Source organism: Centroberyx gerrardi, chromosome 19, assembly GCF_048128805.1.
Source record: "Centroberyx gerrardi isolate f3 chromosome 19, fCenGer3.hap1.cur.20231027, whole genome shotgun sequence".
Taxonomy (NCBI): Eukaryota; Metazoa; Chordata; class Actinopteri; order Beryciformes; family Berycidae; genus Centroberyx; species Centroberyx gerrardi.
This window is the reverse complement of record NC_136015.1, coordinates 20,500,713-20,516,951: the sequence shown is the minus strand read 5'-3', so window position 1 is coordinate 20,516,951 and position 16,239 is coordinate 20,500,713. Positions and strand designations below refer to the sequence as shown.

Below are 16,239 nucleotides of genomic sequence, written 5' to 3'. Positions count from 1 at the left end.
TTATTATTATTACTATTCCTGTGTTAACAACATAGGAAATAATGCCAGAGCACAAAGATGTAGGTAAAGAAATTACGATTGAATTGAGAATGCTTGGTAAATTCCAGTTCAGTTCCTGGAGTTGAAATTGTAATGTGAATGTGACCCAGCTCTAAAGAAACAGAATGTGAATTGAATTGGAATGACAGAGAACATAATTGAATTCCATGAAATTCAATGAAATTCCACTTCTTTTGTAATTTATTTTATTTTATTTTTTATTTTTTTTGAAATTCCACTTCTAAGAGAGTTTGTCTTGACTCGCTAAACATTATAAATCAAACATTATGAATCAAATAAAAGACAGTTCAACAACTCATATACATTCAATAATAGTTTATGTATTACGGTTACATGTTCTGCATCAAATACCACCTGAAAGGTCCCTTTAAAATTTTCTAATATGTATTGATAATATATAACACTACATGTAATCTCAGATATGTGGTAAGAAAAAAACAAAACAAAAAACATGGAATTTCACAGAATTTCATTGAAATTCAAATTCAATTCCAATTCTGCTGTTGCTGTTGAAATGACTATGCAATGAAGTTATATAGTGTGATGAATGCGTTGATAGCTGTAGTTTAAACCTCTGGAGGATTAAGGCGTCTTACAGAGGAGAATAAATCTACAGGAGATCACACACACTGACAACATTATGTGTGGCTGTATTATAGATAGATATATATGTACATATATAGTATTTCCCAGAGTTGGTTACTTCTTGGGTACAACCTGTAAAATTTACTGAAAAGCATCATGTGTTTTTCTGTTTACATGTGCCTGGCCTGGAGCGTATTATTAGAATGACAAGACTAATACGGGTTATGAAAACTAATTATTCACTAAAGTCAAACGAAAATGAAATATTTGTTAATGTAGTAATTCAGCAATCATATTTCAATGATCATATAATTTTGTTTTTTTTATTTACATGTGTTTTAAGCATATTCTGTATATCATATCAAATTAAGCTACAATGTAATCACAACATTAGTAAAGGAATATAATGTATCTGTATATAATGTATCTGGAAATCATATAACATGAACATCCATGCATCCATAAGCATTGATCACATAATTTCAGAATACAACACAGGTTGTTTTGTTTAAATAAAGAAAATAAAAAGCAAGAGAGGCATTCCACTGCACACATGTCCAAGTCAATACAGATATTCTAACTGATAATCTTTCATGTATTTGGCCTACTTGATGTTTTCTTTATATATAAGACTAGGTTCTCCTGGTGATGCTGGGCCGGTCCAGACATGTGCACTTCACTATGTTAAACTGGTAATATATTAAACACCAGGGCAGCGTCTGGTGTTGTCTACAGCGCAGCGCAAAAGCTTCACAGGGTTTATTTTTTGACAGAGGAAATATATTGTTTTCTGTAAACACATACAAAAAAAAAACCTCCGCCATAGACATAGTGCAAAAGGAATATACTAAAATAATGATGTACTCTGTCCTATGCAAAGCCAGTAATGCGAAACTTGCATGCAAATTATTATTTACATTTGCCTTGGAGGCAAAAATAATCTCATTGGTTGAGCTAAACGTCGATGGGCGGAGCCAGAAAACCGCTGTTTTTGTAACACAAGTTAGCTAACTGGCAAACTTGAATGGCAAAGAAGGAACTGAGGTCAAAATATGAATAAAAAATAGAAATGTCTTTTTTTTCCCATTCACTTAAGCCCATGGCATTCACGATCTTACCTAAATATGGAAAGACTAGTCTGGTTAATTTGAATTTGGAAGGTCAGCTAGGCTAACTAGCTAGATCAGTAATTTTCAGTAAGCAGCAGAGCGCTAGGCTTCATGTTAGCTTCCACCTCTCTTATCTTTTTCACTGAGCTTCAGTCTGTTACCAGAAAAGTGTGGTTGACTTTGGCTCCGCCCATTGAGGTTTAACTCAACCAATGAGATTATTTCTGCCGCCAACAACAAGACCAATACATTCAGGCTCCTGGACTTTGGAACGACCTGCTGAGGAGCTTAGGCTAAACCAGTATTAATTTCATTTTTTTGTTTTTATTCACTAGTTTGTTTAAGTGCTTTGTAACTGTGTTTTGAAAAGTGCCATACAAATAAAGATGATGATGATGATGATTAGGGGTTCAAGCACATAGGGTTGAAACCCTATTGCTTTTGTTGTTGTTGTTGTTGTTGTTGTTGTTGTTGTTGTTGTTGTTGTTCTTCTTCTTCTTCTTCTTCTTCTTCTTCTAAACGATCTGTACCTCAGAGACCGTAACACCAAGTTGGAGAATTGTTCAGTGTTGGTGGTTTGCGCTCTCTGAGTGCCTTCTAGTTATTAGTATCAACAGTAGTAGTAGAAAGATTATTTTGGACAGGAAAACAACTTCCCTTGGGTAGAGAGGTAAAACACTGGATGTACAACACTCGCAGCAGACAACAAGAGTATAGATCCAGGGACAAATATACATTCATGTATGGCTTTATTCACATAGTCGTCCTTAGTTGATATAGTCACTGGAATGTAACACAACACTACAATGACTGAAATGGCACGGACAGTTGTGCAGGCCCGCTTTTTGGCGGGGTGCAGCTCGTCTCTGCCCGGCCCGGACCGCCTGAGCGCCCTCACAATAGTGGAGTTGCACCATATCATCACTGCAATCAGGAATATCATTATAAAAGATGGAACCTCCTCCACAGCGTCGAGGATTCTCTCAGAATCTGAAACTTGTGTCAAGGCGAGCGGCACGGCAACGAGCCACACGGCCGCAGCACACACCTCTCTGCACCTGTACTGCTTCAGCAGGGGGTAAGCTGTGGGGCGGACCACCGCCACGTAACGCTCCAAACAGATGAAAGACAAATTCATAGGCCCTCCTATCTGTATGAACACAAACAGAAACGTATGGATTTTTGAGTGGTTTTCTGGCAGCAAAAACAGGGTGAGCAAATGCAAGCTGGACGTCAGGTAGTGAACGTTGTGAAAGAGTGCTAAATTGAAATTCAGGATATCTATCGTCTTCTTGGACGTGACGGCGATCCACAGCAGTTTGGCGGTCACCGGTTGGCCGATAAGAACGGTCATGATGTCAATCAATGAGAGACAAAGTAAATAGCTGAGACCTGACTTGCAGGCCTCAGCCTCGCTGGAGTTGGCTGTGACGTTGCCGGTCAGATTGCTAAATGAATTCAGAGTTATATTCTCCATCTCCCAAGGTTGTGGTTGAAGGCTGAAAGAAAGCATAGAGATGCCACTGCTGGAGATTTAAAACTTTTATCAGATGAACTGTCACCAAGGTTACTGGTTGTCTTGTAATTTATAATATCTTAGTGATATCTTTTAACACTATAGATATAGGGCTGTAGATTAGATACAACATTTTTTGCTGATTTTTCTTTACATGCCCAATATTAATGCTAATTACTAACGGTAATTTGCTAATATAATATACATTGAACTGTAGATTAGACATTGTAGTACACTGCAAAAAAATGACAAGTGATTTTAACTCATTTCCCGACCTATCATGCTTATTTTTTGATATTTTTAGTCAAATTATCTCACCTCACTGGCAGATAATCTTGCTGGTTTCAATAAATTTCACTTGATACATACTAATATGACTTCTTTCAAGAAATCATCATAAAACAATGAGGAAAGTTTCACTTTTGCTAAGTAAATGTCCTGAATTTAGTTACATTCTCCCCCCAAAAAAGTCAAATTAGTTGGAACTGGTGCAGTAAGATGATTTCACTAATCTTAAAATCAGTTTATTAATAAGGATACAAGATTAAAAAAAAACTTAAGAAGTTTGTCAGTTTTTTCAGTGAATCACAGTAAATAAAATACTGTTTAATTGTCTGGTTCTATTGTGATATACATTGAACTGTAGATTAGACATTGTAGTATCACAGTAAATAAAACATTTTCTTTTGTTTTCTCTTCTGACCAGTCATGAATTATACAGATTCAAATTGAATTGCTCAGTGAATGTCTCTATGAAATTTAGCAATGGTATAAAAGTGGATGCTTACCAGGTTTGTGTAGCTGCTGCTCGGAGGTTCAGAAGCTCCAGCACAAGAATTTACTGACAGGATAAATGACACCTGATTTGCTTAGTGGACACGGATTGCTGTGAGAGTGACAGGTGCAGCAGGCAGCCAGGCAAAACCAGTAAACCAGGTGTCTGGGTCATTACAGCCTAATTTTCATACCATGCCAGTCTTTCTGAAGGTCCAGCCTTGACACAGCTGTCCAACCTGACATCTGACAAACATTTTATAATCAGAGGGCAATTCAGGTTTTAAGATCCCCAATTAATAAAATGTAGTTTAGTTTAGTTTAGTTTAGTTGCACATAAAACAAAACAAGTTTATTTAGTTTATTTGCACAAAAAAATACATTAAAGAGAATGAGCAAAGAAGGAAATGAGAAAGAAATGTACATGTGATGTGCAGGTGAGGTAAAAAGCCCAAGATGAGCTTTTCAAAACCTCACTGAGGTTATACAAATTAAGTGACAGTCACTGAAAGTTTTTTTTAAGCAGCTACAATAATGAAAATGCAATTATTGAAATGTAGTTACATAATAGTGTTTAGTCAACCGGTACAACAAATATCAATAAACCATATAAATCTCCAGAATAAATTATCTATCTATCTATCTATCTATCTATGATGTGTGCATGGATGAGTGTATGGCTGCTGAACTAATAGTGTTGAGATTTGCTCCATGTGTAAAGTAGAGCAGACCTGACACAGACCACATGGTGTCAGTGTTCACTGCAATACAAACTGCATCTACTCACTGGAACTGCAATGGAGACTGTGTTTAGCCTTAAATGGCATATATTGCTATTGCATACCTTCAGGCTATAAAAGACATGTGTGTAATGGCAGAGTTGAGTAGCTGGTGTAGGATTGTTCCTCACTGGAATTATATATCATGAAGAATGTCATATCATATCTTCTTCCTGTTAAAAACTTAAACAACTATGGTTCCTGATAAGACATCAGTTATTTTCAACTCTTTGTCAATGGAGCTGGTGTTTTATCACAAATTAGAGTAAAATTGGTTCTCTGGTCTTCTTGCTTTGGGAGAGAGTTGCTCGTGTTTAGAAGCATTGATTGAATTGTATGCGAGTGCTTTTTAAGGGTGGGCTGTCACTTCAAGTCCATCGGTTAGTTCGGTGTACAAGATCCCATCAGTGCTACTAGTAACTCACATTTGGATACAATTTGAACTTCAATACCCAGAAATCCTGTAAGGTGACGTCAGTAAACTGCACACAGCTCAGTCATGTTTATAAACCTGCCGTCTGTGGTTGCTTCACAGCAAACGGACGAGAGGAAAAGATCTGCTCACTGCTGTTTAGGAGACAGTTCAGACTTTACTCTTAGGTCTGATTCATCACCTCCTGTGGGGGGAGAATTGATCATACCAGACACCAGACTTTAAGCAAATAGGGTGAATCTATGAGGTCTCAATTAGAGGAGATGAGATAATCTTCTCTATTGCAGCCCCACTTTGTGATTTAGGCTGATAAGACAGGTGCATTTTTACATAAAAATCGTGCCCAGTGCAGCTTTAACTATATCTGGAGATCACTTATAAATGTCCACTCCAGTCCAGGTAAAGTCAGGTAAAGTTGGGAGGCGATAATATAATATAAAATTAGTCCAGAAGTCCAGTCAGATGGGATGGAGAAACAGGCAGCAGCTAGTAGATGAGGATTTAGGCTTTTATCACTATTGTAATAGTTCTGTGTTGGAGAACTGTCTCGAAGGGAAAGTAATCTACAGAAATCCAGCAGAACGGCAGCAGTTCATCGCCTCCTCCCAAATCCCCCTGCCTTCCTAATGTTGTGATGGACTGAGAGCAAGTTTACTGATTTAATTTCCCGTCTTAATCAGTGAGATAGAAACCATTCAACTGAAAGAGATGATGGCTATTTATTGACAATACACAAAATAGTTTACAAAGCAGAATTATGAGTTGTAGACTATCAATAACCTTTTTCGGTAAACATTTCCGTATGGCTTCGTTCATGCCCTTTAATTATATGGATTAAGACTCATAAATACACATAAATATGTAATACTAATGTGGGAACTGTGTGTAAGCCTATTTGGTTTTGCTATAAGTGTGCGGAGCACCCTAAACAAATTAGTACATAAACCACAGTATGTAGGTAACCATGTAAAAGAAGCTGTATGATAAACATGAATAAACAGAGCACATGCTAAGAGAATAAATATGAAAATACAAAAACAAAAACATGAATTCATACATATTGCTGTTCACCATCGTTAACTATTCTTTGGATTAAAGAACTTCTCTGTTACAATCGTGAATGTATACATTCTTTGAGAGACTAATGCTACCTTCATATTGCATAGCTTCCAGGCAGTAATAATAGTCAAGCTTTGTCAAAACTGAGATGATTTCTTTCTTTGATATCAATCAAACCATTATTGCTGTAGCAAACTGTTTACTCCAAAGTTCATGTTATTTTCAAGCTGAACGATCTAAAATATTCCCCTTGTCTTAAGGTCCGGTACACTGAATGCATTCTATATTAGTTCTACTTAGAAAATGACACAAAATGGCGCCGTTTTCAATATCCTGTGACTACATCTGCTTTGTATATCTACCACAACAGTATATAAAGGCAAAGGTACTATGGAGTATGAGGTTTATGCAACATGTCAACTGAAAAGTTAGCAGTACATTGCTTAAAAGGACATCTGCCATCGCTGCGTGACTTCACAAGGCACTAGCTTGTTGTCTTGATGCCGTAACTACAAACAACACCGCTGTTCCGGTGCTTAAGTGCTTATTGTTGATTGTAAATGAAGAAAACAAATGTCCATATTGACATGCTAACCAAGTCCGTGTGAAAAAACACTGCTTTTGTTCTGGACAACTTGTCAAGCTGAACTCTGGCTCCTTTCTGTTTCCAGTCAAAGGCACTTTTCTTTTAAATCGTCTCTCTATAAAGCCAGATATGCAAACTGAAGCACTACAGATATATACAAATTACATAACTCATAGGCACTCAATCATTTACAAACTGCAGAGAAAAAGACACATACATATATATAAAACAATGCTTGGTCCACTAAAAGCATACTTTGTGTAGGTCGGGGATGGCAGGTTGGGGTGCTACATACTCGATTTACATGTCTAAAAAAAGTCAGTCGTGATTGATTCCTTGGATAATTTCTGTGTAAAGGCATTATATATGAAAAACAAGGCACACGCTGGACCCTGGTCCTCTGGACAATATATCTACATTTGTTCTCCTTGGATTTCCTTTTGTTGCTTCCAGCACGCTGTAGTCCAAGCATGCAAAGCATCAATCTTATTTGGTAATTCCCTTTATTTTCTTCATCTGGATTTTGGTTTGCGAGGGGAAGCTACGCGTGGCTGTGGACGGAGATGCTGGACAGGTCGTTCCTGATGATCTCATTGACTGTAAAGGAGGAGAGAGAAGAGGATGGTCAGTATCTCGGACGCGTGGATTTAAGCCTCCATGCTGCGTGTGTGTGCATGAACATGACATAAAGCCAATTCGGTGGAGGCTTTTATCCAGAGCGCCTCGCAGTACCATGAGTGCATTTTCAGCATGGGTGGCCCCAGTGGGAGTGAAACCACTAACCCTGCAGTGTTCGTGTCATGATCTGCCCGCTGAGCCGCACAGGGCCGCAACTGCTATTTCCTCCGAGTCGAACTAATGGAACCATATCCAGTAAGTATCAGTTTATATCAGATATGCCAGACCCTTTTTTTTTTTATCAAGAGACAGGATGCAACCTCCAAAGGATCCAGGTGCACTTGTTTATCTCTTTTTATCAGCTGTGTTCTTTGGCTGATGGGGGGGGAATGATCCAATATTGAGCAGACCGACTAAAGCCAAACCAAAAAAAATATATACTTGTGGACTTACTGATAAGCGGGAAAAGGGACACAGCAGTCGTTTTTATCCACACTTATTCCTCACCGAGGGAGTTTGAGGCAGTTCATTTTTCATCAACCTGTACTCATCTTATCTGTGTACTGATTTATGACAGTGATGAGATAGTCTCCAGAGTTTACTCCCTCTTTAAAGTGATGTTGAACTTTGGTAGTGCCTTGGGTTGTGTAGCTTCCTGGCCATGATAAAACCCCAAAATCGGTGATTCTCTGTTATCTGTTGCTCCGGTAGAGGCGATTGGAGAATTGTGTTTGTTTTTCTCTCCATTCACTTCCATTGTACGGAGGAACAGTCTGAAAATCACACTTCTAGCACATAAACAAACACCCACAAAGCAGATTCTGACAGTATATAGTCATTCTGCAGAATTTTTTTAAGCTTTCTTTATGTTATTAAATTAACAAGTGTAACACCGAAATCCAGTTGGAATAATTTCAGTGTTACACTTAAAACTGAAAGGTTTATTAACATTAAGAAAGCGATTCACTTCAAAAAATGTAAGCAGAATGACTAATTTTTTTAATAAATTGTCAGAATCTGCTTTGTGGGTGTTTGTTTATGTGCTGTAAGTGTGATTTTCAGACCCGTTTCTCCATAAAATGGCAGTGAATGGAGAGAAAAAAACAAACACAATTCTCCAATCGTCTTTTCCCGGAGCAACAGATAACAGAGAATCACCAATTTTGGGGTTTTATCATGTCCAGGAAGCTACACAGCCCAAGGTACTGCCAAAGTTCAATATCACTTTAATCAGCTTCTAACATTTTTAATCAGCCTAAGCTGAGGCTGAGGTCCAGGCCTCTGCTCGCAGCTCTCAGAGGGAGCAGTCATAGGAAATGGAAAGAGAGGGGAAGGGGAACACCGCTGGAGTCCGCCTGCAGAAACCCAGCCAGTGGCCTGGAGAGGAATTCCCTCTGACTGGACTCAGCAGCCCCTCAGAGAGAGAGGGAGAGAGAGGAGAGAGAGAGAGAGAGAGAGAGAGAGAGAGAGAGAGAGAGAGAGAGAGAGAGACAGGGCTGGAAGAGCAGCCTGGAAACCTGAGATTCCCCTCAACACAATGGAATGGCGTTTTTTTTTTTTTAAATTTTTTTTTTTGCAGCCCTTCCCTCGGTGACCCAGCACTCGCACGGCCCACACTTCCTACCAGAAATCAGACTCGCTTCCTATCGCCTTGCAACACTTTAGCCCCATCCTACAGAAAAACCCTCGGGTTGTTTACAAGTCTAAGAGAAGCCGCTGTTGTAAACAAAGACGTACTATATCATTACCACCACAGGTACTAGGAAAATAACCGAGGAAGGACTTAAAATAGTCTAAGCACACGTTACCACATTTACCAAACATTTAGTACAAAACTTTGGGTACACACATGGCTTGAGAAGGTAAAGATAAAGCTTTAAAATCAGCTGAATTCTGACTGAAGCTGTTTACAATTACAGAGTACAGTGCAATTCTCCACACTCCCTCTGAGCCCTCAGGTTGTCTAGACATAAAGTTAATGTGTTTGGCCGCCTGATTGACTGCTATTAATAAAGGAACAGGAAGAACTCCTGAGCGCTGGATAACTACAATCTCACATGAACGTGTCGCAGAAACACATGGACACACTGAACCTATTATGTGACTATGAGGACAGGGGGGGTGCGTTTCACAGCAATATGTCTTTGTGGAGAACTTGGCATCGGAGGGGAAGATAGTTGTCAGCGGAGTTATGACATTTATATTCAGGTGCTGTAAATCTCTTCCTCTTGATCTGTCATAACGGAGCGCCAAGAAAAAAACAAAAGGATATATCTATTCAGGCTCCGCAGGTTCGTCTCAGTACTTAAAAGTTTTATCTGTGCAATACATCACGGGTAAACGCCGTCCAAACCCATCTTTTAGATGATGGTATAGCATGTGCTGCGTGCGTAAAAGGCTTCCAGCGGTGCGGACTTGACTTGAGCATGAAATCTCCCTCCTGAACGAGACTTTGACTAAACCTCTGTGGGGAGAAGAGAATTCACCAGACTTCAGCTTCAGTTTCACCGAGATCAGTAACGACTCTGTTATGATAGCGGCAGGATTAGAAGAGTTCATTTTCCTGTGTATACAGTAATACAAGATACTCTGTAAAGTACCTCACCATCAGGACAGCAGCGCACTGCCAACAGCCGGGCGAATGTGAGAAAACGAGACCAAATCATGAGAAGAAGTACTTGAACCTCAAGAAATAAATCCTTGAACCCCTCGTCTCCACGCTCTTGCAGTCTGTCGTTCTGCTGCCATGTGCGTTCTGAACCGGCTGACCTCCGCTCCTCTATTTGATCTGGCTTTGACCCTCCTGTGCATCTGGAGGTTTAAGGATATCCTCTTCCAGTTCAGACCTCAAGGGGCCGTTATCACACCGACTTCTCACCGCGTACGTCAAGTCAGGACGCCAGCTATAAATTTAGGACATCAAGACATCAGAAACCTCCACATCATGTCATCACCTGTCCGGTAACGATCAAAATCGCGGATGAGTTACGGCGTTCAGATATTTTTCACGCACCATATGCGGTGGAATAGATTTAACCTAATAATAAATAGCCTTTTGAGGTGGTGGAATGACAAAATATAAAAGGGATTATGGATTATACAGAAAAAGCTGGTTTGGATTCAGTAGTTTATTCATGAAAAGCAGGAAGATGTGCTACTTGCAGTAAAATGTTATCATTTGCCCTCACCGAGGCCACAACATTCACTGTTTATGTGTCCGTTGCCATGGCCTACTTTTCATTGTGCTGCCACATTTTATGTAGAGGATCTAATTGAAAAAAATCAATCCATTGATCTCTAAGTGTGTTTACAACAAAGTACTAAAAATAGGCCCAACACCAGCACGACATCGGTGTCATGTGGCTCTGGTTACATTGATTTGCTCAAGAGAGAACGGAGTGATAAAGATGCTATGAACAACCGCAGCATAAACAAACACTGTGAATAATAATCGCTTGGCTCTAATCTTCTATTCCTGCTAAAGTAAGACTCTTCAGAACAAGATACAAGGCTGAAAGTGATCATGATTTGATTTTGAGAAGAAATAATTTCCCCAATTATTTTGTTTTATGTTATAAACATTGAAGGGTATGAATGTAATGTTTTGTTCACTGTATGAATCACTATACAACAGTAGGTCCACAATGCACTAGAATTGTAACAATATTGCAAATACTGTTGACAACAAAGAAAGTTGTCCATGATGGAAGGAAAGATTCAGTTTCTTATGAAAGAAGACAGATTGAATGGAGGATATCTTACTTATTTGATACAAAATTGTGATTTGGATATATAGGATACATTTTGATATGCAGTTGAGGTCATTCATGTCAGACTATACTTCTATGTTTATATTTATACAGTATATATTGTAGCACCACAGTAGTATGCCTTAAATTGTATGACAGTATATTGCTACAGAAAAAAGTGAAAGAAAAAAAACTGTAAGAAAGAGGTTGTGTGTGGAAAAATAGTTATTTTCAACACCTTATCATTTTATTTCCAAACACCAGACACCATTGTTGTTAATCTAACATGAGGGATTGCACTGTTAGTGAGTTAATGTGTTATTCTACATGTCTAACTTTACAGTTACTCAAGTGCAGGGAGGGTAGCGATTGATATGAAGTAATCCAGGAACCGGTTTCCTGTCCCATCGAAGTCGGCAGCAGCTGGAGCGGACTGATAGAGCCTGGCTTTTCCACCAGGAAACCCCACACAAACGAGGAACTCCCAAACAATTAGCAGGACAACACTGTTTGCCTCATTAAGGGTTCAAACGCGTCAACATAATCCGGCCTGTAACAACAGCTTCTTAACACAATCCTACAGCAGAACCGATCCGCCGGCGATACATTAAGAGTCTCCGAAAACTATAAATAAAGCAGCTGAGGGACCAGAGCTGAGACAATGAGAGAGCAGAGGATGGGGGGCAAAGCACCACAAATCCCCCCGGTTACTGCCACGTCAGGTCCAGGCCGCAAGCCACAAGATGTTCTTGGCCCGCATACTGAGGCTTCTACTGGGTTACTGCTAGTCAATCCCACAGTGCGGTTCTGTAGTTCACTCAGGCTTTTGCCAATGAAATAAGTCTTTTTTTTTAAACCCAGGTATTACTTAGAAGCAAATTTCCTGAACAATAATGTACTGGAAACGTTGTCGGTCTTAAGAAAAATGAATGAAAGAAAGAGAAAGGAGTCCTTGTACAGTATATAACCACAGTGAAAACATTCCCTCTTATTTGGGAATGCACCAGTAATTGGCAACTTTCCTGGAAGCAGTAAATAGCAGTTTTGTGGCCGTTACAGTATGTGATAAACCAATTGAGATATTTCCGTCAAAGGTACTTTGCTGCCCACACATTAATAACAGGCTAAGCTAATAGTTAATTTCAACTATCAATGTCACAAGCTGTGTGAAGTCAGATGCTGCATGTTCCACGTCTCTTTTTATTATCCGACGCATTACTAAACACAGTGATTAGGCTTCATCCATGCTCCGGGTTAGCCAATGCCTCACCCATGCTACTACAAGATTTGCATCGTTCAAGCTGCAGCTGCAAATAATTCTTAGTATTAAGTGGTTTTTACCACATCAGTTCAGACACATTCAGCTAAGTTATCAGTCAAGTATGCTAAATTTAATTTCAAATATCGTCTTAACTTTCTGGCAATCAATCATACTGTTCTGACACCTAACCAGGCCACAACAAATCATAAAAAGTGTTTGGAAATACTATTTGGCTCAGATCTGACTTAAACACGCACATGTTTCGCTCATGTTACCTCACCACTGAGAAAAACCTTCAGTACACCACTGTGCTGTGTAATGTATGGCTTGATCCACTTCTTCCAGACTTTCTCCGAGCCAAAAGGAAGCATGCAAACCCCTCCAGTCAGCAAGTTTTATGGCGGTGTGGCCCTCAGCCTCTGCAGCGGCACAGGCCAGCCTGCAGCCTGCAGCCTGCAGCCTATAGCTCAGGCTCTGGGCCAGACAACGCTGTTCAGACTTTCCATGACCAGACATGTTTGTAACCTCCCAGAGGACAGCGGGGAAGAATGCTAGACGGGGGGGAACCTGAGGCTTATTAGAGGGCTGTGCAAACAGCGGGAGAGATATCAGTTGTGATGAAAGACAAAAGGACAACGGTAGGAGGGCAAAAACACCTGATTGTGTCGCTAAACATCAAAGCATTCAAGTTAGATCACTTAAATTATTGTGCCAAATCAATGTTAAATGAAATGTAATTGCACAACATTATTAAAAATGATATTCAAGCTATTTAATAGGCAATAATTTCTGAAGACAACGATGAATGGTTGACTTCCAAAAATAATGTACAAATCTTTATCTACTAAATTACAGCACACAAATACATTCACACCCCTTCTCCCACCCTCAACACACACACACACACACACACACACACACACTCACAAAACACCATACTTTCAATGAATAGTTTCAATGACAGTAAGTGTTTCAGCTCCCCAAAAATCTCATATATCGTTATGTGAGTTTTAACGAGTGTGGTCGACAAGGAATTACAGCAACACCACACCTGAATGAGGCCATAAAGCAAAAGCCCATGTCAAACTCTGCCAAAAGTTTTAACGAAGTGAGAAGCCACATTAAGTTTGGAATGCTTAGTAAAATTTCCTTCAATTCGCCAATGAAAACAGTGTAAATGGGGGGCCAACTCCTCAGAAATATCCATCATGTCTATAGTGGCATACTTTAATACTTTAACTTTGATTTTTTTTTTACGTTAACTTCTCCTGGTTTGAACCCAACAACCCTCCAAGGATGTGAGCAGCGGCGGCACCAGAGTCAGAACATAATTACAAATCAAATCTCCATTGACACTGCTGCAGCCAGCTAAATATCCCCCCAGACAGAGCTAACAAGTGTTAATGTATTTACCCAGACCGTTTACAGGAAGTGGCATGGGAACAATCTGAGCCGTGCGTCTGTGGCCCAGCACAGCGTCCCATTGGCCACCGTCAGGAAGCTCGGCCAGACGGTTCAGCAGGGGCTCTGGTAACAGATCAAAGCCGCTCCGCTCCCTCCACTGATAGCTGCTGGTTAGTGTTTCTTCATCTACTGCACTGAGAGACGCTTTCCTCCCTGTGATTTATATGGGGCCAGGCACTGTTTTTTCTTGCCCCAAGGAAGATCATTTATCCCATTTATTTCAAATCACCGCAGCGCAGCACAGAGCAGAGCAGAGCACACGGCCCCAGAGCCTCGGTGGTGAGCGCAGAGGCCCAGACCAGTGAGATCATAAACTTTCTGCTCCTAAAAATCCCTCTCTTGCAGTCTCTGTGAGATAAATAAAGGGGGTTGCAAAAAACTGCATTTATTTTATCAGTGGGCTTTGAGCAGGGGGGCCTCATTCAGGATTTAAAGCACGATACCTTAACCGCAGGACTACCAGGTTTCTTTGATCTAACTACTGCATAAGTTACAAGCTGACAGTGGTGAGGAAAACAAACAGGACTACTTAAATAGTGAGAGTTTAGTAGTAAGGAGTAAGGAGTAGTAAATGATTTATGAACTTTAACAACCTCTATCGACAACCAGTAGGAATTGCAACAACACTGATAAAACTTTTTGGCACAGCCCCCTCCCTCCACCCCTCCAGCCCCTTTGAGTTACGGTGGCCTGTCATTGACACAAACAATAAAGTCACATTTTGACAATAGAGACGAGTAAGCTAGCTAATTCAAGCAGAGAGCCAGCAGAAGTGTTTAGTGAAATATCATGACGCAAAATACTGTAATAATATAATGATAATACTTTGTCATTTGCTTTTGCGGCTTGAGAGCGAGGCTTTTTAGCCTTCGTAGCTGAAATGTCTTGTGACGCCAGTCGTTGCACTGTCCTGTACTGTTGTGCAGTTGAAAATATAAGTATGTAGGAGGTGGGGTGGGGTGGGGGGTGATTGGAAGTGTCTTGAAATTTTTGTTCCAAAACAGAGTACAAAGACAGAAATCTGGCTAAGTACTGGCAAAGTAATGGTTGAGTCATTGGTATTGATCAATAACCCTATCAACCCCCTGCAGATATATTATGGTAATTTTGTGCGATGGGGCAGTAAAAATCGTACTTATTGCTCCTTTAATGGGACGATAAGATGGCTAATTTGCCATTCACATTTTATCTGCCCTGTACTGGATTATAAAAATAAGCATTTTTATGTGTAAAAACTAAAAAGTGACGTCTGTTGATGTCTGTGTCTTATCTGCTTGTGTCAGTGCAATCCTTTTCCACTCACCGTCATCAAGGTACATCTGGTCCAGCTCCTGCGGTTCCTGTTTGATGTTGACAGCCAGCGTGGGGGGGCTGCCCTCCTCCTGCAGGGAGGAGCGGCCCCTCTCCGGCACCTTGGGGTGCTGCTGGGCCACGGGGCTGGTGCTGCCGCTGCCCGGCGTCATGCAGTGGGCCGGGGAGAAGGGGGCGTCTGGGCCCGTGCCGGGGGTGGAGGGCTGCGAGGCAGGGGAGGAGGAGGCGCTGCTGGGCGGGTAGAGGCCGGGCGGCTGGTAGCGTCCCGGCGCCTCCTGGATGATGGAGACGTGCGGGATCGGAGACTGAGGTCCCGGGCCGGCGGACAGGCACTTGGAGAAGGGCGGGGGGGAGAGGTCGTGCAGTTTGGGGCTGGTGCTGGGGGAGGAAGAGGAGGATAATGAGGAAGGCTTGGCTCCCAGTCTCTGCTGGCTGACGGAGTAGGCCCCGCCCACCACGCACGGCCTGAGGTCAGCGGTCATCATGGGGGTCATGACCTGCGGGGTGAAGTATGGCTTTGGGTGCAACGCCAGGCCGGGGCCGCGCTGGGCGCACACCAGAGGGGCGTCGTAGTCGTCATGCGGCTCCGTCTTTATTGTTGGAACTGATGGAGGAGGAGAGAAAAAAGAGGAGGGAAATGCAAAATGAGTAAACACATGTTCCAGCTTCCCTCAAGTGTGAGCGGGTGAGCAAGTGTGAGTGAGTGAGTGGGTTTGTGGCTAGGATACCCACTGCCAAACAAACACTCTCATCAATGAGACTCTGTGTCTGGGCCTAAGCTCTCCCACCCTGCTGAAAATATTCACAAAACAAGAAAAAAGGAGAAAAAAGGGATGAATCATCACCGCAAGAGACATCCAGCTGGTTGTATAATAAAAAGGGTTATTTTCTTTGGATCCTGCTCTGGCGCTAATATCCTAAATGTGCGATATGAA

At 41.1% G+C, this 16,239-nt stretch overlaps 1 protein-coding gene across 2 annotated transcripts in view; it reads right to left on the bottom strand.

Annotated features, from left to right (window-relative positions):
* Positions 1–5,956: 5,956 nt before the first annotated feature.
* Positions 5,957–16,239, bottom strand: part of nfatc1 (nuclear factor of activated T cells 1) — a 34,623-nt gene continuing 24,340 nt past the window's right edge. The window contains exons 9-11 of one of the 2 annotated variants that reach the window (XM_071894985.2): positions 15,427–15,908; positions 15,297–15,396; positions 5,957–7,498 (exon numbers count right to left, since the gene is read on the bottom strand). In XM_071894985.2, coding sequence (XP_071751086.1) covers positions 7,443–7,498; positions 15,297–15,396; positions 15,427–15,908 — 638 coding nt within the window. In that variant the 3' untranslated portion in view covers positions 5,957–7,442. Of the gene's footprint in view, positions 7,499–15,296; positions 15,909–16,239 lie in introns of both variants that reach the window. The other variant, XM_071894984.2, reaches the window with a different exon arrangement.